This window comes from Myotis davidii, unplaced genomic scaffold (genome assembly GCF_000327345.1).
Source record: "Myotis davidii unplaced genomic scaffold, ASM32734v1 scaffold453, whole genome shotgun sequence".
Lineage (NCBI taxonomy): Eukaryota > Metazoa > Chordata > Mammalia > Chiroptera > Vespertilionidae > Myotis > Myotis davidii.
In genome coordinates, this window is record NW_006285234.1 from 3,268,832 (window position 1) to 3,290,072 (window position 21,241).

The following is a 21,241-nucleotide window of genomic DNA, read 5'->3' on the forward strand; positions in this document are numbered from 1 at the left end:
TCCCACCCTCTCGGGCTAGAGGCGGGGTCTCGCTTCTCCGGCCGGTGTGGTTGGTCGCGGCGAGACTCGGAAGTGTCTCTGGTCAGAGGCCCAGAGGCGGGCATTCTAGTCTTGAGGGCTTGGTCGCGTTATGTCCCGGGCCTGGAGCCAGGAACCGGCATTTTCCGGGTCGCTCTCTATGGTCTCTTTGGACGGATAGAAGGGGCCGCACAAGGTATTATGGGACAATAATGGCGGCGTTCAAGGTGCAGGTTTTGGTTCTCTAAGGCGATCTGAGCGAGGGGTGGCGGCGCCGGCGCCCCGGGATCCGGGACAGAACCTCCCGAGAGTCAGGCTTGGTGAGGTGAGTGTCCCTTCTTCCTTCCGGAGCCGATCATGGCGGCTCCAGGCGGCGGGTGTCTGTCCTTCGCTCAGGTCGGGCCCGGGTTTGGGAAGTGTGGTCCCTGTCACTTGGCTTGTCTTACCCGCGCGGGTCCTGCCTGGCCGGGCTTTTCTCTCTGTTCTGCTCGGACCCGGGGCGGCCTCTGCGGCCAGGGATGCTTCCCGGGTCGCCCTCCTTGGGCCTCTGCATTAGCCCGCTCCCACACGGACGTCTGAGCCTTGTGCCTTCCTCTTCGCTGACACATTGTATCTCTAGGCCATCTCCTCTGCTAGAATGTTAACCCCAAGAGGGAGGGGGTTTTCGTCTGGTTGGTTCTCTGCTCTGTCCCTATTTCCCAGAACAGCGATGGGCTCAGGGGAGGCACTGAATGAATAATTGTTCAATGAGTAAATCCAGTTTCTTTCTTCCATTGCTTTTTCCCCCCTCCTACCTCATGTAGCCTCCTTGTCATTAATCCTTCTCCAGAATCCAGCCTCTTAGCTCCTTGCTTATTCATCTCAGCAGCGAATTAAGTTTTGCTGTCAGACACCTTGTCTAGGGCCGCTGGTATCTTCTCTTGCTGTCTCTCCAAATGGCTCACTTCCGGTTTCCCTTTAATCAGTTTAAATCCATTAATCCATTTATTCATCGAACGTGCGTTTTGCTAGGCATTGAGTACAGCATCAGCAAGACAGACAAGTCAGGGCCCTTTCTCCTGCGTAGAATGGCATGGGAATGGCATTCCAATATTTCTAGGTTAGACGACTTCCCAGCACAGCCTGTACGGCTCCACCTTCTTGCTTAGATTTTCTCACAGGTATATTCAGATGTCAACAACATGCAGCTTTTCCTTCTCCTACTCGACATTTTCCTTTCTTTCTTTTTCTTTGCTAATCGTCATCTGAGGATATTTTTTCCCCCATTGATTTTCAGAAAGTGGAAGGAAGGAAGGGTGGGGGAAAGGAAGGTAGGAGGAGGGAGGGAGGGAGAGAGAGAGAAAGAGAGAGACACATTGATGTGAGACATATCGATTGGCTGTCTCCTGCACATGCCCCAATTGGGGCGAGACTGAAACTACAACCCAGATGTGTGCCCTTGGCCCTTGACCTTTGATTGGGAATCAAACCCATGACCCTTCAGTTGGCTGGCCGATGCTCTAACCACTGAGGAAACTTCCTACAAGGCCAGGCCCCTGATGACATTTTTCAAAACGTAGCTCTTGTTTCTGTGTCCATATTATGTGTCTAGTCTGTTTGACTGTATTCCTCCATAGAACTGTGCACGTTAATTGGAGCTGTGCAAATCATTCTGGATTCTGGAGGTACACCGCTCCTTGACACTGCCTTTGCTTCACTGACTTGTTGGAATGGGCAATTATCCAAGCGCTCAGAATTGGTGGATGGTGTATAATGGGAGGAAAAGAGGAATTAATTACAAGTGGAGTACCAGGAAATCTTACAGCCACCTAAATAAGCACTCTTCAGAAACACCCGTTTTCTAACCTAGTGCTTCTCGTCAATGTTTTTGATGAACATAGATGATTTTTAAACAGATTTTGAGTTCTATATACAACTGGTCCAAAAAAAGCTAGTAAAGTATGGATCACATAGATGGTAGCCTTGTACCCCAATATCTCTGCAGTCTCTGTGAGTTTAAAGGGAGGGAGAGGTAGAAGAACTCATGTAAAAGAAAAAAAATGGCAAGGGACCCAGCATAGGAGCACAGCAAAGGATATAATGTAACAATTGCATTTATGTAACTCTTTATACTTACAGAGAGCTTTCACATATTCTCTGTTGTTTGATTTTCACAAGAAGTCCATGGATTAGAGCAAAAAGTATTTCCATTTTATAGATGTAGAAATTATGCCTAACCAAAGATTAAGTTATTTGCTTACACTCATACAGGTAGGTTTCTGACTTCAAATCCCCGACACCCCCTTTATAGATGTCATCATGCTCTAATACGTGTGCCATCATGAGGCCCGAGGATGCTGTCTTGGATCCTGGTATTTGGGGTGAATGTGTGTATATTTCTTATGTGTGTTGTTGAGGTGGGAGTAGGGTGATCTTTTGAGATTGTCAGTGACATGATGGAAGGATCTTAGCAAGAGGTACTTAAGAAATCCTGGTCTTAAATATACCCATGACTACAGCTATCTTAGGGTACAGCAGAGCTAAGCCTTTCCCCTCTTGTGTCCTTTGCCAAATGGCTTGTTTTCCTTCTAGAGAAATCCCAGAACCTATCATGGAGGACTCCAGTGAAGACACCTCGATCCATAGATTGGAAGGCACTGATGGGGACTCTCAGGTTGGCGGTCTTATTTGCAAGACCAAGAGTGCAGCCAGTGAGCAGCATGTCTTTAAGGCCCCCGCTCCCCGCCCTTCATTGCTGGGACTGGACTTGTTGGCCTCCCTGAAACGGAGGGAGCGAGAGGAGAAAGACGATGGGGAGGACAAGAAGAAATCCAAAGTCTCTTCCTACAAGGACTGGGAAGAGAGCAAGGATGACCAGAGGGATGCTGAGGAGGACGGCAGTGACCAGTCTGGTCGAGGTAGCCGGAAAGACAGGTAAAGGCTTTAGGATGGGTTGACCCATAGGGAATGAAATGGAGGCCAGGAAATCATGTCCCACATTTATCTCTCATTTTTCTTGGATTTATTTGATTTTATAGTATTGAGGGCAGGTAGGAACTGGTACATTCTTCAGATTTGTGGGGGACATTTAAAGGAGATGGTGGTGGTTAGGAATGCTGTGGGTCGTTGCCGTATGGAAGCCTGCAGTACCAGGGGATGAAGGGGAAAAGGACAGGTCACTCGTTGGGCACAGCCAGAGGTGGGCGAGGCTTTTCTCCTTTACCTGTTGCCCTCCCTGTTCCAGACATTATCGCTCTGCTCGGGTCGAGACTCCATCCCACCCCGGTGGTGTGAGCGAAGAGTTTTGGGAACGTAGTCGGCAGAGAGAGCGGGAGCGCCGGGAACATGGTGTCTACGCCTCGTCCAAAGAAGAGAAGGATCGGAAGGAGAGGTCGCGGGATCGAGATGGTGACCGCAAGAGGGACAGAGGTAGGGTGCCCAGCAGAGGTCCCATAGCCCACTGAGTATTTGAATGAACGTGCCAGCATCTTTCCTGATGCAGGAGTGTTTATAATGCCCATTAAATTACGAAGCCCTCTTTGCATAATGTCATTCTGATTGGTTTTGACCCTGTTGGGATTGGGAATAGCAGGCAGTTTAAGAACTGTTCCTTGCAACATAGCTGCTATGTTTGAATGTGTGGTCTTCCTTTTATTATGGAACTTGGTGATAAAGGTGATAATGAGTAGTATGTCTGAGAAATCACAGTTGACAGTAGTGCCAATGACAGAGAAAGGACGGTGCTATGGAGCAAAGCTAGACATAGTCCAGTGCTGGCCTTGCTCAGTAGTGTTTAATTTTATACCTTACAGACTTGTAACTCTTAAGCAGCTACTCACTATAGACTTGTAACTATCCTCTTCTGAATTCTTACAGGAAGGTAACTGTTACTGTGAGTTTGAAACTTTCTAGCCAGTAACTGTTTTTCCCCTTGAAAGAATGGGGACATGTGAGTGTCAGGAGCCCATGGATAGAGCAGTGCAGGTTGTACCTGTGAGTGAGTGGGAAGGCCTGTCCTTTCCTGAGGGTGAAGACGGGTGGAAGTTGGGATGGGACACATGTTTCCTAAGCTCTGCGTGTGACTCTTGACAGATGAGCGGGATAGAAGCCGGCACAGCAGCAGATCGGAACGGGATGGAGGGTCAGAGCGCAGCAGGAGAAATGAACCAGAGAGCCCGAGACACCGACCTAAAGGTAGACTGAGCTGTTGCTGGTGGTGGTTTGTGAGGGGTCAGGCGTATAAAAGGCAGGATGAGCACCTCCCCTCCTCAGTGTGACTGCTGTGGGCAGAGAATTCCTGATTCCATCATGAATTCTAGGACTCTCATTCTGAGTCGGGTGGGAAGACCCTGGACCTCTCAGTGAAGATGGATATGCTTTAAGGTGAGGGGCGGCTTACGGAATGGCGGCTTTCCCATATGGCAGGAAAGAATAGGAGCTGGAGAGCAGAAGGAGCCATTAAAATAATTACATTTAAAGGGTTATGTTTGCAGAGACAAATAGGAAATTCCTTGAAATGTTACAAACAGATGAAAACTGAACTGTTAAAATGCAGATATCTTTTTTTAAAAAGTTTTTTTATTGATTTCAGAGTGGAAGGGAGAGGAAGAGGGAGATGGAAACATCAATGATGAGAGAGAATCATTGATTGGTTCCCTCCTGCACGCCCCTCCACTGGGGATCGAGCCTGCAACCCGGGCATGTGCTCTTGACCAGAATCGAACCCGGGACCCTTTAGTCCACAGGCTGATGCTCTATCCACTGAGCCAAACCATCCAGGGCAAAACGCAGTTATCTTTAAAAACTGTCAGAACCATCTTATCCATTACAGATAGGTACATAGTTCTCAAATAGTAAAATAAATTTGGGAAGCTGCCTTTTAGCGAATAGTTCTAGAGCCATGTCTTGGTTAATTTACATTTTCCCTTGGATGTGTCTTTTGTGCCCAGACGCAGCCACCCCGTCAAGGTCTACCTGGGAGGAAGAGGACGGTGGCTATGGCTCCTCACGGCGCTCCCAGTGGGAATCGCCCTCCCCAACACCCTCCTATCGGGATTCTGAACGGAGCCACCGGCCGTCCAGTCGAGATCGGGATAGGTGATGTTCTGGGCAGAGCAGCCTAGTTTCTCTGGGTGGGTGGCATGGGAGGATGGGATGAGGGCAAAGGACTCTGGGCTGGGAGAGCAGGTGGCAGCTCAGGGACATGTCTCAGCCCAGTGACTGGTAAGTGATGCTGGTTATACTGTTTCCCAGGTCTGTGAGGAGCAAGTACTCAGACGACACACCCTTGCCAACCCCATCCTACAAGTACAACGAGTGGGCCGATGACAGAAGACACCTAGGGTCCACCCCGCGTCTGTCCAGGGGCCGAGGTAAGGCCGGTGGGAGTAGGCGGTGGGAAGCAGGGTCACTCCCGCTGGTCAGGCTGAGCAAAGCTGTGCCTCAGGGGCTGTGCACCTTGCAGATCTGTTGGTGGCCCCTGGGGATAAGCTGGGGTTGTGGGGTCTGACCTGCTGCGTGTTCTCCTTTAGCGAGACGTGAGGATGGAGAAGAAGGGATTTCATTTGACACAGAAGAGGAGCGGCAGCAGTGGGAGGATGACCAGAGGGTAAAAACTTTTTATCTTTGAGGGACGGAGTGAGGGATGATGGCCTTCCATCGGGGAAGGGGTGACAGGATATGTCAGAGCACAGGGGCCGCGAGTGACGCTCTAGTGGAATTGGACTTTGATGATCGTCTCAGGGGAGCTGAGCCTTGTTCAGTCCCCAAGCGCTGGAATCTCTCCCAAGGCTCTCAGTGAAACTTCTCACCTAAGGCAGGTCCCACCTTCTCTAGTTGTGTGTTGGTGCCACCATGTGGTGAATCTGAGAAGTGCTGACATGATGAGCTGCCATAGGGAGTCTTACATAGATAGTTGGTCACTGCGGTCTCCTGTAGAGGCTCATTTCAGAGGGGGGTGACCTGCACCTCTCACAGGCCTGCTCCGCCGCACCAGTGACTTCTTACCAAACACCCTCCCCTTCTGGCCATGTCTTGTGCATGAACGTGACCTGTTTCCTGTTCGCTGTGGTTTGTCTCCTGCACTGCAGCAAGCCGACCGGGACTGGTACATGATGGATGAGGGGTACGACGAGTTCCACAATCCCCTGGCCTACTCCTCCGAGGACTACGTGAGGAGGCGGGAGCAGCACCTGCATAAACAGAAGCAGAAGCGCATTTCGGCCCAGCGGAGACAGATCAATGAGGTGATGCTGCTGCCCATAGCGCTGGGAGCAGGTTCAGCTGGAGTGGGGCATGTGGGAGGGGCAGCGGGTCATGTGCGGGTGATGGCAGCACAACTAGTGTCCCTACAGCCGAAGTGCCAGGAGCAGCTGAACTCTCTAAAGGTGGAGGAGGGGAGTGTGTGGAACTTTACAGTAGCTTAAAAAAAAACCCAACTTAAGCTTCTCTCCTTGCAGTACTTCCTTGAGGGTGCTGTTGATGGGAACTGGTAGGGTGGGGCTTGGCTCTGTGGTCTGTGTTCTTTGAGTCACTGAATGGGGCTGGGGCCAGTCACCATTTGTGTGCCCAGGCAGAGGTTCTGGCTGAGATAGAATGTGCCGCTTCTTGGAAAAAGGACTGCAGGTGACTTGGGACCAGCGACTCTTCTGTCTAAGCAGCTGCAGGGTAGAGAGGCCTGTGACTTCGCTGCAGCCCCCAGAGCCCTCTGTCAGGACTTCTTGCATGCACTTGCCTGGTGACCTCTCAGAACCACCTTTGATTTCATCCTGAGTGTGGCCTCCCACTGTGTTCTTACAGGATAACGAACGCTGGGAGACCAACCGCATGCTCACCAGCGGGGTGGTCCACCGGCTGGAGGTGGATGAGGACTTTGAAGAGGATAGCGCAGCCAAGGTGCATCTGATGGTGCACAATCTGGTGCCGCCCTTCCTGGACGGGCGCATCGTCTTCACCAAGCAGGTGAGGCTCCTCTGTGGCCTGAGACCAGCAAGCTCAGAAAGGAAGGGAAGGGGAAAGTACACCCCATCACAATAGGGCAGCCACCCCTTTCATTTACTGGGGCTGTTGGGAAATGGACCTTCTTGTTGAGGTTGATGATCAGTGGGAATTTCTCTTCCCCTCAACTCCCTGCAGCCAGAGCCTGTGATTCCTGTCAAGGATGCCACTTCCGACCTGGCCATCATTGCTCGGAAAGGCAGTCAAACAGTGCGGAAGCACAGGGAGCAAAAGGAGCGCAAGAAGGTTGGCTTGTCTTCTGGGGCTGGGGAGTCTGCATATTCTTTTCATTTTTAAGTCATATTAGAGCTCATAGGTAGTGTTCCTTTTGGAAGTTAAAGGACACTCACAGAGCAAGAACCAGTCCTTGGCGGGGGGCATTGCGTCCCTCCACCAGGACCTTAGCTGGGACGACCACTGGGCCGGGTGCTTTGGGAGCCTAAGGCTGGAGATGGAATGCCTTGTGGGAATTAGCACCTGCTGCTAGAGGAAGCTTGTACCGTGGGATTGGTTTCCTGAACACAGTCGCATCACAGGATGGTACAGACTTACTTTTCGTGTTTTTTTCAGGCTCAACACAAACACTGGGAACTGGCTGGAACCAAACTGGGAGATATAATGGGCGTTAAAAAAGAGGAAGAACCGGATAAACCGCTAACAGAAGATGGTAAAGTGGACTACAGGTAGGGGTCTTGGCTAGCAGCGGGCTATCTCCAAAGACGGGCCCTCAAGGGCACTTGCATTGGAACTGATAAGATTCAGGCTCGTGAATCAGAAGGTGACCAATCTTCTGGTCTCTTCTGGACCCTTTCTCCTGGTCTTTCTTTTCTACCATCTTCAACTTTCCCTAGATGTTATTCCTGTTGCTGCTACTACTGCAGGAGCTTCCTCCGTGCCAGGCAGCGTAAAATGCCTCAGTTACTTGCTCACTGAATTCCCACCAGAATCCCATGGGATAGGTGCTGTTATTCCTATTGCATGTGAGGATAGTGAGGCCCAGGGAGGTCAAGGAACTTGTTTGAGGTCACCCAGCTGATAAATGGTAGAGGGAGGACCAGACCCAGGCAGTCTAGCTTCCGAGCCCACTCTTAGCCACTCTGCTAAAGTGCCTCTCAGGTGTTGGGTGGGAGAAAGTGGGCTTTGCCCCCTTAGATTTCAGGTCAACATAAGGAAGAACTGTTTTTAACAGGGGTTTAAAAATAGAAAGGGTTGTCTTATCAGGTAGTGACTTCCCCGTTCACAGAGGTATCCAAGGCAATGCTGGGTAAGTGCTTATTAGGATTCCCACATTAGAGCGGCGGCTGGACTCACCTGTGTCTTGTGAAGCTCGTCCTTTGAACACTCTGAAGTCCTATGGAACTGTCATCTGAATTAATAATTGTCTGTACCCTTGTGAGAAATGTCCTAAATGAGAAGTCAGTACTATTTTTTAAAATTGATTTTAGAGGAAGGGAGAGAGAGAGAAAGAGAGAGAGAGAGAGAGAGAGAGAGAGAAAGAAACATCGATCGGTTGCCTCCTGTATGCAACCTTTGTATGTGCCCTGACCAGGGATTGAACATGAAACCTTTCAGAGTATGAGGTGATACTCCAACTGAGCCACACCATCCAGGGCAAGAAGTTGATACTATTGACCAGCCCTTGTTAGTTTCTAGAAAATTTAATCCCTGAAAGGTTAATTGTTAGCTGGCCAGGAGTGCCTGGGAATTAGAAGTAGGAAGCTTTTCAGAGCGTGGGGTAGGTCTGACAAAGGAAAAGTCTTGGGAGGAGGTGGGGGAGATTGTGTGGACTCATGTTGCATGGGCTGGTTTCTTTTTGCTGTGGAGTCTTGGGAAAACCACATAGTGCTTTTGAGTGTTGGGATGTGTGCATGTGTCAGATATTTGAGGCTTTTAGCAGAAGTGGGTAAATATTAGGTTGACTGTTCTCACAATTCTTTGGAAATGAAGCCTTACAGACTGCGCCATCCTGTCGAGAGGAGGTGGGAGGTCTGACCTTGGTCACGCCTCTGCAGCCGTGACTCCTCCTTTTAGCCCCTCAGGGTTGAGCTGAACTTGCCCCAGGTGTTCTGTGAAAGGTAAAGACTGGTCATTTCAGCTCCTCTTCTGGCTGAGCTCATTTTTCGAGCAGCGGCTTTGCCCACCTGCCAGTCTGTAACTCGTCTGAGCATTTAGCTGTTTGATGGGGGCGTTGGTGTGTTGTGGATGATGGACTCTCCCGCAGCAGTCTGCTCCCTCAGGCGGGAGGAGGCGAAAGCACCTCGACCCGCTGGCTGCTCCAGTGTCTTGAAAGTTTATTAGGTCTTGTTGTGCAGCCCTCATTCTCGGGCGTAGGAAGAAGGGCAGGAGCCCGGCCAGGAGGGAACAGGTGGGAGATCGTGCGGGTGCTCAGGCTGCGTGTGTTCTCAGGACGGAACAGAAGTTTGCGGATCACATGAAGAGGAAGAGCGAGGCCAGCAGCGAGTTCGCCAAGAAGAAGTCAATCCTGGAGCAGCGGCAGTACCTGCCCATCTTCGCCGTGCAGCAGGAGCTGCTCACCATCATCAGGTGACGCCCAGGGCCCGGGAAGTCCAGCCCTGAATTGCTATCTCCTTGGCTCCCGAGTTTACCTGGTAGTTCTTTTCCTTTTGGGCATTACATCTGATGGAGAAGGGAAAGCAAGCAGGAGGGCATTGTTTTGCTGTTGTTCGCTTGTTTAAACCTCACCCTCTTTTAGACATTTCAGGGGTATCTCTGTTTCCCCAGGGGAAGCCTCCTCTCTAAGCAGCGTGCTTCTTGGCTGGCTGGAATTGGACAGGAGCTGGCAGCATCTTGAGGCTTGGATGTGGTCTCCGCTCTGGCTGACTTGCCCTTTGCCTTCTCTCCCTCGCAGAGATAACAGCATCGTGATTGTGGTTGGGGAGACGGGGAGTGGTAAGACCACCCAGCTGACGCAGTACTTGCATGAAGACGGTTACACGGACTACGGGATGATTGGATGCACCCAGCCCCGGCGTGTGGCGGCCATGTCGGTGGCCAAGAGAGTCAGTGAAGAGATGGGCGGAAACCTTGGTGAGGAGGTGAGTGGGCGAGGGCCGAGCTGTAGACATTGCCCGGTAGTTCCCGTCTATTTGAGCTGATCTGCTATGGCCTGGACCCAGCACGGGGTGTGACAATGGTGAGCTGGTACCAGAGCTTCTGAGCCATCTCTCCCTGACCTCCAGGTGGGTTATGCCATCCGCTTTGAAGATTGCACTTCAGAAAACACCTTGATCAAATACATGACTGACGGGATCCTGCTCCGAGAGTCCCTCCGGGAAGCAGACCTGGATCACTATAGTGCCATCATCATGGATGAGGCGCACGAGCGCTCCCTCAACACTGATGTGCTCTTCGGGCTGCTCCGGGAGGTGAGGGCTGGGGGTTGCGCCCATGGGGCTTTGACCAGCACCCTGTCAGTAGGTAGTGATCGGGGCGCTTCAGGTGGGCTGGGGGGTCTCTCTCAGGCCAGAGTGTCCCAAGGCCCTTGGTTGCTGCATTCAGACCTGCTGTTGGAGTTTATTCTGTTCTTGCTCAGCTGAGTGACTCATGTCCTCTCTCTGTGGCTCCATGGGCTCAGTCTTTAGGATTGTTATGCATCTATGTGCCAGTTCATCGGCTTCGGCTCTGTTTCATTTGGGAATAATGTTTGTTGATGAGACTGGAGGATGGAAGCCAAGGGTCCCAAACCTGTGGGGAAGCCTCTGACTGACCCTTCTCTTAGGTGGTGGCTCGGCGCTCAGACCTGAAGCTCATCGTCACGTCGGCCACTATGGATGCAGAGAAATTTGCTGCCTTTTTTGGGAACGTTCCCATCTTCCACATCCCTGGCCGTACCTTTCCTGTTGACATCCTCTTCAGCAAGGTACTGAGGCCTTTTTGTGAACTGACTCTGAGCTCTGATGAGAAGTTGGAGGGTGCAGGATAGGCTACTGAATTGGGAAAGGTTGTGGGTACTGTGAGGCGCGTGGGGCAGCCTGCAGCTGCAGGGCTCAGAGCCAAAGGACTGTGCTTTGGGTATGTTTTGTTTTATTGTCTCTTTGGAGCGGAGATGTGGGGCCCCTGGGGTTAGTCAAGCTCCTCTGCAGGTGTGGCAACCCTGAAAGTCTGCCGTCTCTAGCCCTAGACTAGTGACTGGGCCACTGGTCCCCAGAGAGGTGCCTGGCCTGCATTTCCCTCGACACTTTCCTCTGACGGTGTCCCTGGCTGGTGTTGCAGACCCCGCAGGAGGATTACGTGGAGGCCGCAGTGAAGCAGTCCTTGCAGGTGCACCTGTCAGGGGCTCCTGGGGACATCCTCATCTTCATGCCCGGCCAGGAGGACATCGAGGTGGGTGCCTTGTCATGACCGTGATGAACCGGTGCATCCTGTGTACGCATACAGTGTCTCACGGTTACTGTGCCCTCAGGTGACCTCAGACCAGATTGTGGAACATCTGGAAGAACTGGAGAATGCGCCCGCCTTGGCTGTGCTGCCCATCTACTCCCAGCTGCCTTCCGACCTCCAGGCCAAAATCTTCCAGAAGGTGCGGCAGTAAGAACGTCTGTCCTGGGCCCTCACCTTTGGGTCCTCTTGGGTTCTCACAGAGGGCAAGAGAGAGTAGGATTTACTTTTCTGGCAGGGGTGGGACATGCTGCTTCTTCTGGTTCGGGGGGGCTCTTTGCTATATGAAGGTCTATAGCTTTCCCTCCCCGTACATCCTTGCCCGGTTGTAGGCTCCAGATGGTGTTCGGAAGTGTATCGTGGCCACCAACATTGCTGAGACATCTTTGACTGTCGACGGCATCATGTTTGTTATTGATTCGGGTTATTGCAAATTAAAGGTAAGAGAAGACACAGACGCCGGGGCCCTGGGGCCTCACCCAAAGCCTAGTCGGGGTGGGAAGCAGGCTCTGGGTCCTCCGCTCCCCAGTGAGGGCGTCACATGAAGGTGGTGTTGGTTTAAGAGACTAACATTTGCTGAGTTCTGAACTTCTGTGTGCTTGATTCATTTAATCCTGCCTGTGCTGCTGAGACACTGCTCTGCAGTGTGTAACCACCAGGGATGTCTTTGTCTCAAGGCTGCCTCCCTTTTCCTTTCCCCCCTTATTCTGAGCTTCATCAGCTCTTTGCTGCTCCTCCTAGGTCTTCAACCCCAGGATTGGCATGGATGCTCTGCAGATCTACCCCATCAGCCAGGCCAACGCCAACCAGAGGTCGGGGCGAGCTGGCAGGACGGGCCCAGGTCAGTGTTTCAGGTAGGAGCCCTGTGCCAGCCGGCTTTCCGGGGCGGCGCTGGGATTGCTGCGTGTGGGGCCGGGCCGGGGTGGGCGGGTTTGGACTGTGATCCAGCAGAGGTTGGGGACTGATGTTGGTCCTCTCGCCATTCGCTGCTGAGTGGAAGGAGTAGCTTTCCAGGCAGCTCTGGGGTCTAAGCAGTTTGGGGTTATAGGCAGACCTATGTTGAATGTGCTTGCAGTAGAAGACCAATAGTTACAACATGTTTTCCCTTAGAGGATAAATCTGAGCAAATTACATACACCATTGGTTCGTTTTTACATCTCCAACTATTCTTTTTTTTGTTCCCAATTTTCAGAAATAATGTATTTACTATAGAAATTCGGAAAATACCGAAAAGTATGAAGAAAATAAAACCCAGCGATAATTCTAGTTCCAGGCTCTTTGGTTCCAGAAATGAAACAAGCATATAGGACACTAGCAGCAGAGTAAGCTGGCCAGGCTGAGTTTTGAATAGGTGGACAGTCACAATTCAAAGAGAAAGTGGGGAGAGGCGGGGAGGAAAGGAGACATTCTCCTGCCTGTGGCTGCCTCTGTCCGGCTGTTCGGGGTGCGCGTACAGTGGAAGCTGAGGGAGCGTCACCACTGCGTCGGCGGCCAGGCATGCCGGAGGGCGCAGTGCCCAGTGTGCTGGTAGGTGCAGTGGCACTCGGTCTTCTCCTTGCAGGCTCTACACCCAGAGCGCCTACAAGAATGAGCTCCTGACCACCACGGTGCCCGAGATCCAGAGGACCAACCTGGCCAACGTGGTGTTGCTGCTCAAGTCCCTGGGGGTGCAGGACCTGCTGCAGTTCCACTTCATGGACCCGCCCCCGGAGGACAACATGCTCAACTCCATGTATCAGCTCTGGATCCTTGGAGCCCTGGACAACACAGGTGCTGTGGCCCGGGAGCCCGGCAGGGCCTCCTGGGTGCTGGGGGCCTGGGTTCTTTGCCTCTGCACCTGTGTTCATTGAACATCTGGATTTGCTCCTCTCTCCTAGGTGGTCTGACCTCAACTGGGCGGCTGATGGTGGAGTTCCCGCTGGACCCAGCCCTGTCCAAGATGCTCATTGTATCCTGTGACATGGGCTGCAGCTCTGAGATCCTGCTCATTGTCTCCATGCTCTCGGTCCCAGCTATCTTCTACAGGCCCAAGGTGCGGAGATCGTGGCTAGCTCTCCTTTCTTCCCAGAAGCCTCGGGAGTTATGGGCTCGAGAAGGATTAGAGAGGACAGTAGTTTCTCTCTCTGTTATTAAAATGGAATGGAGCCCTGGCTGGGTGGCTCAGTTAGTTGGAGCATCGCCCCATACACCAAAAGGTGTGGCTTTTATTCCTAGTCGGGGCACATACCCAGGTTGTGGGTTTGATATCTGGTCCAGGCACAGGAGGTTACCTCTCTCTCTCTCTCTCTCACTCTCACATCCTCTTTCTCTAAAATCAGTAAACATATCCTTGGATGAGCATGAAAAAATATTGAAAAAATGGAATGCAGGGATAGGAGTCATGGTTTCTAAATAATGATTTTGCTGTTTTCAGTTAAGCAAGTTGGGGTCAAGGTGAGGGGAAAGGATGGTTTGAAAATTTGCAAGAGCAGTTTTTGTCTTCTAGAATGGTTGTTCCTAAACTCTCACCATAAGGATGAATGTTGTATTGTAAACTACCTTTCTTCCTCATACTGTTAGAGCGCTCTGTGAATGTGTGTGGAGTTGTGTGTGGGTAGGTGAGAGAGAGTGTGAGAAGCTCCAGCCTCTGCTCAGGGGACCTGGACTCCCCTGTGCTCAGAGGCCCCTGCTCCTTCCTAGGGCCGAGAGGAGGAGAGCGATCAAATCCGGGAGAAGTTTGCTGTCCCCGAGAGTGACCATTTGACCTACCTGAATGTTTACCTTCAGTGGAAGAACAATAATTACTCTACCATCTGGTGTAACGATCATTTTATCCACGCCAAGGCCATGCGGAAGGTGGGGCACTGACCCAGATATCGGGATGTTGGATTGAGGGGTGGAAGGTATGGGAAGGGGGCTTCATCCGTGCCCACCTGTGTCCTGCTCTAGGTCCGGGAGGTGCGGGCTCAGCTGAAGGACATCATGGTGCAGCAGAGGATGAGTCTGGCCTCCTGTGGCACCGACTGGGACATCGTCAGGAAGTGCATCTGTGCTGCCTATTTCCACCAGGCAGCCAAGCTCAAGGTGAGCCCGATGGAGCTGTGGCCCCTTCCTGGCCTGGTATTTGTGCCGGGAAAGTGCTGCTTCTCACTGTGCAATCCTGCAGATCTGGGCCTCCCCACCAGCCTGTGTCGAGGTCTTATTAAAGGGACAGGTTCGCTGCCCAAATGAGCAGCGTCTTCCTGATGCGGCACCTGTTGTCTCTTCCTAGGGAATCGGGGAGTACGTGAACATCCGGACAGGGATGCCCTGCCATCTGCACCCCACCAGCTCCCTCTTTGGAATGGGCTACACCCCAGACTACATAGTGTATCACGAGCTGGTCATGACCACCAAGGTGAGTTTTCCGAGGCGGCTCGCGTGACGTAGGCCCACCCGGCTAGGCCAGGCCCCTTCACTGCCTCCTGGGATGAGCTCTGACTTTGGGAGGCTTGAGGCCTTGTTTTCAGGGGAGTTGAGGATGATTTTCAGGTGAGGGTTTGGGGAAACTTGCACAGAGTTAACCTCTAAGTTACAGTGGTCTTGGCTGTGCCTGCAGGAATGTTTCCTGCTTACTGCCTGGGACAAGCAACCCCTGTGGTGTCATCATCAGAATGTTTTGAGGGTCTGGGCCTCCTCTCTCGGACACTAGGCAGCGTTTTCTTAAGCATGGAGAAATTTGGGTGGGAGGAGGGGTTAACGTTCACGTGTCTGAGGCTTTTCCTTGCCTATTTCAGCCTCAGAGGGCTGGGGTTAGGGCCCTTCCCACATAGCTCCTAACTGTGGAGCCACCCTGGGAGGGACAGCTGAAGCCTTGGCCCTCTGTGACCACCACTTGGTGGCGCTCTGCCCGCAGGAGTACATGCAGTGCGTGACGGCTGTGGACGGGGAGTGGCTGGCGGAGCTGGGCCCCATGTTCTACAGCGTGAAACAGGCAGGGAAGTCTCGGCAGGTAAGGCCCCTGGGCTCCATGGAGGCTCTGTTTGCCCCTGGGGTCCAATCCCCCTCAGCCTGGAACTGAAGACACACCACTGTCTGGTCCCCCCTCTTTACTTTTTCCTGGAAGATCTTAAAGCATATCTCAGACAACATGTTTTCCATAAATACCTGAACTTTGTATCTTTAAAAGGACTTTTAAAAATTAAAATGTAACTTCCATGCCAGTATCACTCAACAGCATTAATCATCTAGGTCTTAAGTGCCACCTAAGTCTCTAGTCCTTACTCAGATTTCCTCTTTTCTCTCAAAGATGTTTTATAATGAATTTGCTTGGATTAGGATCCAAACATTGGAACTTTTTATTTGTATTAAATCTTTTATTCTAGAGAAGGCTCTGTCCCCTTTTTGATTTATTGGAGAAACTAGGTCATTCATCTTGTAGAATGTTCCATATTCTGTATTGGGCTGACTGGTTCTTTCAGGCGTTGAATGAGTGCCTCTATTCCATGTACCTTCTGTGAACTAGTAATGAATCTAAAGCCTCGATTAGATTCAGGGTCAGCTGGTCAGCAGGATGCACACATGCACGTGGTGCTGTGCACTTGGCTTAGTCCTCTCAGCCTCGTGCTCCCACTTACGATGCTGTTGAGCTTGCCCGGAGGTCCCACCTGACCCCTCCGTTCTAACTCCGTCTCCGCGCAGTGTTAGTGTCACTGATGGCCACCACCTAGATCCATACTTAGGGTTGCGGAATGCTGTGGGGCTTCTGCTTCCCCTTCTCAGTGTGGTCCGGCCCACATGGGGCCTGCACATATCTTCCGTACGTCCGAGTGTTTCCCTGTGCTTCCTAGCATAGCCATGAGCGTCATAAGAAAATACAAGTCCTTACTGAATGGAGTGCTGAGGCATGACTGAATCGGCTTAGGACTGCATCGTCCAGTGTCTGTCTTGAATCAGTGAGAGAAGCAGGCTCTGGCCTTGGTGCTGAGGCAGGCAGCCACGGGGCCCGCCTCTGGGAGCTGTGTGGTCTGCACAGCACCGGGCTTGCAGCAGGGAGATGGGACAGACAAGTCTTTCTTACTCGCCAGTCCCCAGTGGCTCCCAGTACCTCTCTCCCTTCTCTAGGAGAACCGCCGGCGGGCCAAAGAGGAAGCCTCTGCCATGGAGGAGGAGATGGCACTGGCTGAGGAGCAGCTGCGAGCCCGGCGGCAGGAGCAGGAGAAACGCAGCCCCCTGGGCAGTGTCAAGTGAGCTTTGACTTGGGACCCTGGCTGGGAGGGAGCCCCCTGGAAGTCCCAGGGACCAGCTGGATGGACCGACTAGGTCCTGAAACAGGGTCACAATTTAAGAAAAGTTAAATGTGTAGAGGTGAGTGGGGGACAGAAGTTGATAGTGGTCATGTGTGGAGGAGACATGGAGGCGTTCCTGACATAGGGGTGGTGCTGATCAGCAACCCTGATCCTTGTTTGTCATGTTCTTTTGGGGCCAGCGGTGGGTTGGAGCAGCAGGGTAGGTCTCACAGCTTTGCTGACAAGCAGGGTTTGGAAAACACTGGTGAGGGGAGGAGCGCCTTGGACTGTGCGTCTGCTGGTGCTGGAGTTCAGTCAGCCTTCACAGGAAGGGCACAGTGTTTGGCAAGACTACCCTCACTTCAGACACCAGCTGCAAGCTGGGGGATACCCAGGGTCACCCCTCACCTGTGACCAACTTGTTACAGATTGGGGGATCCCCGCAGACTCCCTCAGACATAATTTGCTAGAATAACACAGAATTCAGGGAAGTTTTATTACAGCAAAAGGATACAAATTGGAACCAGCTACAGGGAGACGTGCATAGCATGAGGTCTGGAAGGTTCCAAGTCCTCAGGCTGCCGTACCCTCCCGGCCCATTGGTGTGTGACGGTACACGCCGAGCATTGCCAACAGGGAAGCTCACCTGAGCTTCCGGGCCCAGTTTCTCAGGGTTTCATACAGAGGCACATGGATTGAATCAGCAGCCATGTGGTTGACTCAGTCTCAGCCCCCATCCTCTCCCCAGAGGCTGGGCTCAACGCTCAGCCCTCTAATTACATGGTTGGCTTTTCTGGCCTGGTGGCCCCCAGTCCTAAATCATCTTCTTGGCATAAACGACTAGATGTGATCCGAGCCACCCCCAAGGCCCTCCCTTCCTACCATGAACCACAGAAATACTCCAATTCATAGGAAACCCCAGGGCTCTAGAGATTACCCCCAGGACTGGGGACAAAGACCAGCCGAGTCTAAGACACAGCTGAGTGGTAGCCTGGTGAGTGGATGGAAGGCTGCCACTCAATCCATAGCTCACCTAGGGATGTGAAAGGAGTTATTAAGTAATCTATCTTACAACATTCCTTGATGGGCATCGGACAAGGTGGTGTCCTATTCTCCCACTCACAAATGGGGAAGGCAGGGGGAGTGTGCCAGGGAGAAGACCCTCAGCCTGAAGCCTGCTCACACACCAGTTAGAAACAGCAAGGCCTCAGGCTCCGCGTCCTGCTGTGTATCCTGGTTGGAGTGAGCAGCAGTGTGATCCCTAACCCCCCTCTGTGCTCCAGGGCTACAAAGATCTACACTCCAGGTCGGAAAGAGCAAGGGGAGCCCATGACTCCTCGCCGCACGCCAGCCCGCTTTGGGCTCTGAGCTGAGGCTGTCCCTGCAGGGATGGAGCCAGAGATTGAGTGGCTGGAGCACCGGGCCTGCTGACAACACCCTTTCATCTATGTGCTTTCATCTGTGCATCATGGCCCGAGGGAAGCCCCTGCCAAGGGCAAGGCTCTGCCAGGGCGGAAGGAGTTCCTCGGTGCAGCTCTGGGCCGCAGAGCAGCGAGAAGCTGCGAGAGGTGGCTGGACCCGTCGTGTCCAAATAAACTGTCCCCAGGACGCTTGGTGTATAAATGACTTGGCCATTGACTATGTTTTTTAAAATTCATGTGTAAAGCCGCAAAACAGATCTAGAGGGAATTGTAATTTGGTTATAATTCAGGATTTGGAAATAAATTTATTCTTTGTAAAATGTTACTGCATTTCTGACTGTTCCGTTTTCCCTTGCCACCCGAAATCACATGATAAAGATGGCAGGACCCCAACCTGACTTGACTTGAATGGATCCTGCTAGAACCTTAACTCTTCTTGTTTCTCTTCTCCAGACAGAGCTTCTTAGAAGAGGGATTGGGAGAGTGGGACACAGCTGACAGGGAGAGTGGTCTGGGCCACCAGCACCCAGCTCTGCGAGTGCCAAGCTGGTCTAAGGCTGGTGGGTGGCAGGAAGCGAGGGAGGTCAGTGGCCGAGTATCCTCTGTCCCTCCTTAAGGAGTGGGCATGGAGGGGGGGGTGTTTGGCCAGAGTTTCTACTTTGCATGTGTAAGGGTTGTGTATTGATGGAAAATAGTGTAAAATGTTGCTTATTGATTTTCACATAAAAGGTGATCTTTGCCCTACCAGTGGTCGGCAAACTCATTAGTCAACAGAGCCAAATATCAACAGTACTTCTTCAAAATAGACTCACCCAGGCCGAAAACCGACTTCTGCGCGTGGGCCACGAAGTTTCAATCGCACTGTATGCTACGCGTGCCTGCACATGGTATTTTGTGGAAGAGCCACACTCAAGGGGCCAAAAAGCCGCATGTGGCTTGCGAGCCTCAATTTGCTGACCACGGCCCTAGCCGGTTTGGCTCTGGATAGAGCGTCAGCCTGTGGACTGAAGGGTACTGGGTTCGATTGTGGTCAAGGGCACGTGTCCGGGTTGTGGGCTCGATCCCCAGTAGGGGGCGTGCAGGAGGAAGCCAATCATTGATTCTCATCATTGATGTTTCTATCTCTCCCTCTCCCATCCTCTCTGAAATTAAATAAATAAATAAATAAATGATCCTTACGTTGGAATCACTAGTGTTTTGTTAAGCAGCCTCTTAAGTCTGCTGAGGTAACTGAGTATTTGGCCCTTTGCATCACTCAAGGTCCTTATTTTGTGATTCCCCTGGGTTGGGCTTCTGCCAGGTGTGCTGGGTGCCAGGTTCTGTGTTGGGGCCACAGCACCGACAGGCTTGTGGCTAAGAAGCAGCCGGATACTGGCCAGCGCTCAGCCAGAGCCCAAGGTGCACGGCTCACGCTGCTGACTCAGTTCCATTCCCTTCCCCACTCTGTTCCTGGGATTTGAATTTCCATCTGTTATAGCTCATTATAGGTTAAAATTTAAATCAATTTTAAGGATGAGTTTGGAAGCCAGACTTTACCAGCCAGCATCCGCTACACCTCTACTTCCATTCTTTTTTTCTTTTTCTTTTCTTTTTTTTTTTTTTTTTTACCTCTAACCGCCTTTATTGGGAATGTAGGTGAAACTGACTTCTCGCAGCTCTGGAGTGAAGAGAGGGCTTCTGGCTGCTTGCCTGGGAAGGCTTCTATCTTGGCCCTGGGTTGAAGGGCTAGCAGCAGTTGTCTACCTGCTCTGTGGAGAGAAGTAAGCTGGGATGTAATCTATTTACACACTTGGGCTTGGGATGCAACAGAAAAGGAAAGAGATTGAGGTTTCAACTCATGGCTTTATTATTAACAGGCTCTGACGAGTCACAACTCGCCTTCTGGTTCTTTAGAGAAGAAAATTGAGGCCGGAGAGGTGATGAAAACCATGGGTCCAATCTGACCTTCTAGTTTAAAAGCAAGAACACCTGGCGAGGGACACTTGACACACCTGGGTGCCACCAGATGTGGGGAGGCTCCTCTCCCCAAGGCTCTACCTGAGGCTGCCTAAGAGTCTGCACCTGTGTCTCCAATGCTTTTGGGTTGGCAGATCCTGTCCATTCAGATCCACCTGTAAGTTCCTTTTAGCTTTAATGCTCTGATTCCTACCGTCATTCCCTTAGGTCAGTGATCGGCAAACTGCGGCTCTTTAGCCCCTTGAGTGTGGCTCTTCCACAAAATACCGACTTCTGCGCATGGGCCACGAAGTTTCAATCGCACTGTACGTGTGGGCCTGCACGTGGTATTTTGTGGAAGAGCCACACTCAAGGGGCCAAAGAGCCGCATGTAGCTCACGAGCTGCAGTTTGCCGACCACTGCCTTAGGTGATAAGCAGTCTTTTCCTAGAGGTACAAAAGCATTTCTGTGACAACAGTCGTGAAGTGGACTCCTGAGACTGCCCTTCAGACTTCTGGGTTTGAGGGAGCAGCAAGGCTGTTGCACTGTCTTTACAGGGGTCCCCTGCTTGTATCAGTCATGTGCATCTGTCCTTGAATGCCTATTGGGTGCTTTAGACACGCTGGATATGTCAACAGTTGAGGGTCTCGGGCTGAGATAGGGGGCCCCAGAGCTTGCTTGTCAGGCTCTGTCCATGGCAGGAGGCTTCCCCCTCAGTTGGGTTGTGTAGAGGAGGCTCAAATGGCAAGTGTGTATGTGGCAACCTGGTGGTTCAGGGAGCTCCCTCTTCCCTTCAGTAAGGAAGCAGGCTGAGGGGCTGATGTTTGCTCTGAGCCCCGTTAGCCCAGGGAGAGAAATAGACTCTATTACACAGGATTCTGCTGGTGCTAGGTATCAGAATCTGGTGGCATCCTCCCACTGGGTAGCTGAAGCTCTGATCCTATATCATAAAAGGCTAATATGCAAATCAACCAAATGGCAGAATGACTGGTCGCTATGACATGCACTGACCACCAGGTGGGCAGATGCTCAATGCAGGAGCTGCCCCCTGGTGGTCAGTGCGCTCCCACAGGGGGAGTGCTGCTAAGCCAGAAGCCGGGCTCATGGCTGGCTAGTGCAGGGAGCCTCTCCCGTCTCCACAGCCGCCCTAAGGGAGTGGGTCTAAGCCATCAGTCGGACATCACCTGAGGGCTCCTGGACTGTGAGAGGGCACAGGCCAGGCTGAGCGACCCCCCTGAGTGCACAAA

At 52.0% G+C, this 21,241-nt stretch overlaps 1 protein-coding gene across 2 annotated transcripts; it reads left to right on the top strand.

Annotated features, from left to right (window-relative positions):
- Nucleotides 1-18: 18 nt before the first annotated feature.
- On the top strand, nucleotides 19-18,383 carry DHX38 (DEAH-box helicase 38). 2 transcript variants are annotated; one of them, XM_006755815.2, is made up of 27 exons: nucleotides 19-343; nucleotides 2,590-2,931; nucleotides 3,242-3,426; nucleotides 4,090-4,191; nucleotides 4,947-5,094; nucleotides 5,251-5,369; nucleotides 5,529-5,605; nucleotides 6,087-6,242; nucleotides 6,796-6,957; nucleotides 7,132-7,239; nucleotides 7,564-7,676; nucleotides 9,400-9,537; nucleotides 9,863-10,049; nucleotides 10,194-10,379; nucleotides 10,733-10,873; nucleotides 11,227-11,337; nucleotides 11,417-11,533; nucleotides 11,724-11,831; nucleotides 12,133-12,245; nucleotides 12,953-13,161; nucleotides 13,269-13,423; nucleotides 14,071-14,226; nucleotides 14,320-14,454; nucleotides 14,642-14,767; nucleotides 15,266-15,361; nucleotides 16,474-16,595; nucleotides 17,921-18,383. In XM_006755815.2, the coding sequence occupies exons 2-27, from the start codon at nucleotides 2,609-2,611 to the stop codon at nucleotides 18,003-18,005; spliced, it is 3,678 nt and encodes a 1,225-aa protein (XP_006755878.1). In that variant the 5' UTR covers nucleotides 19-343; nucleotides 2,590-2,608; the 3' UTR covers nucleotides 18,006-18,383. The 2 variants fall into 2 exon arrangements, with proteins under 2 accessions (XP_006755878.1, XP_015414300.1); XM_015558814.1 differs by having other exon boundaries at nucleotides 51-214.
- Nucleotides 18,384-21,241: the final 2,858 nt, after the last annotated feature.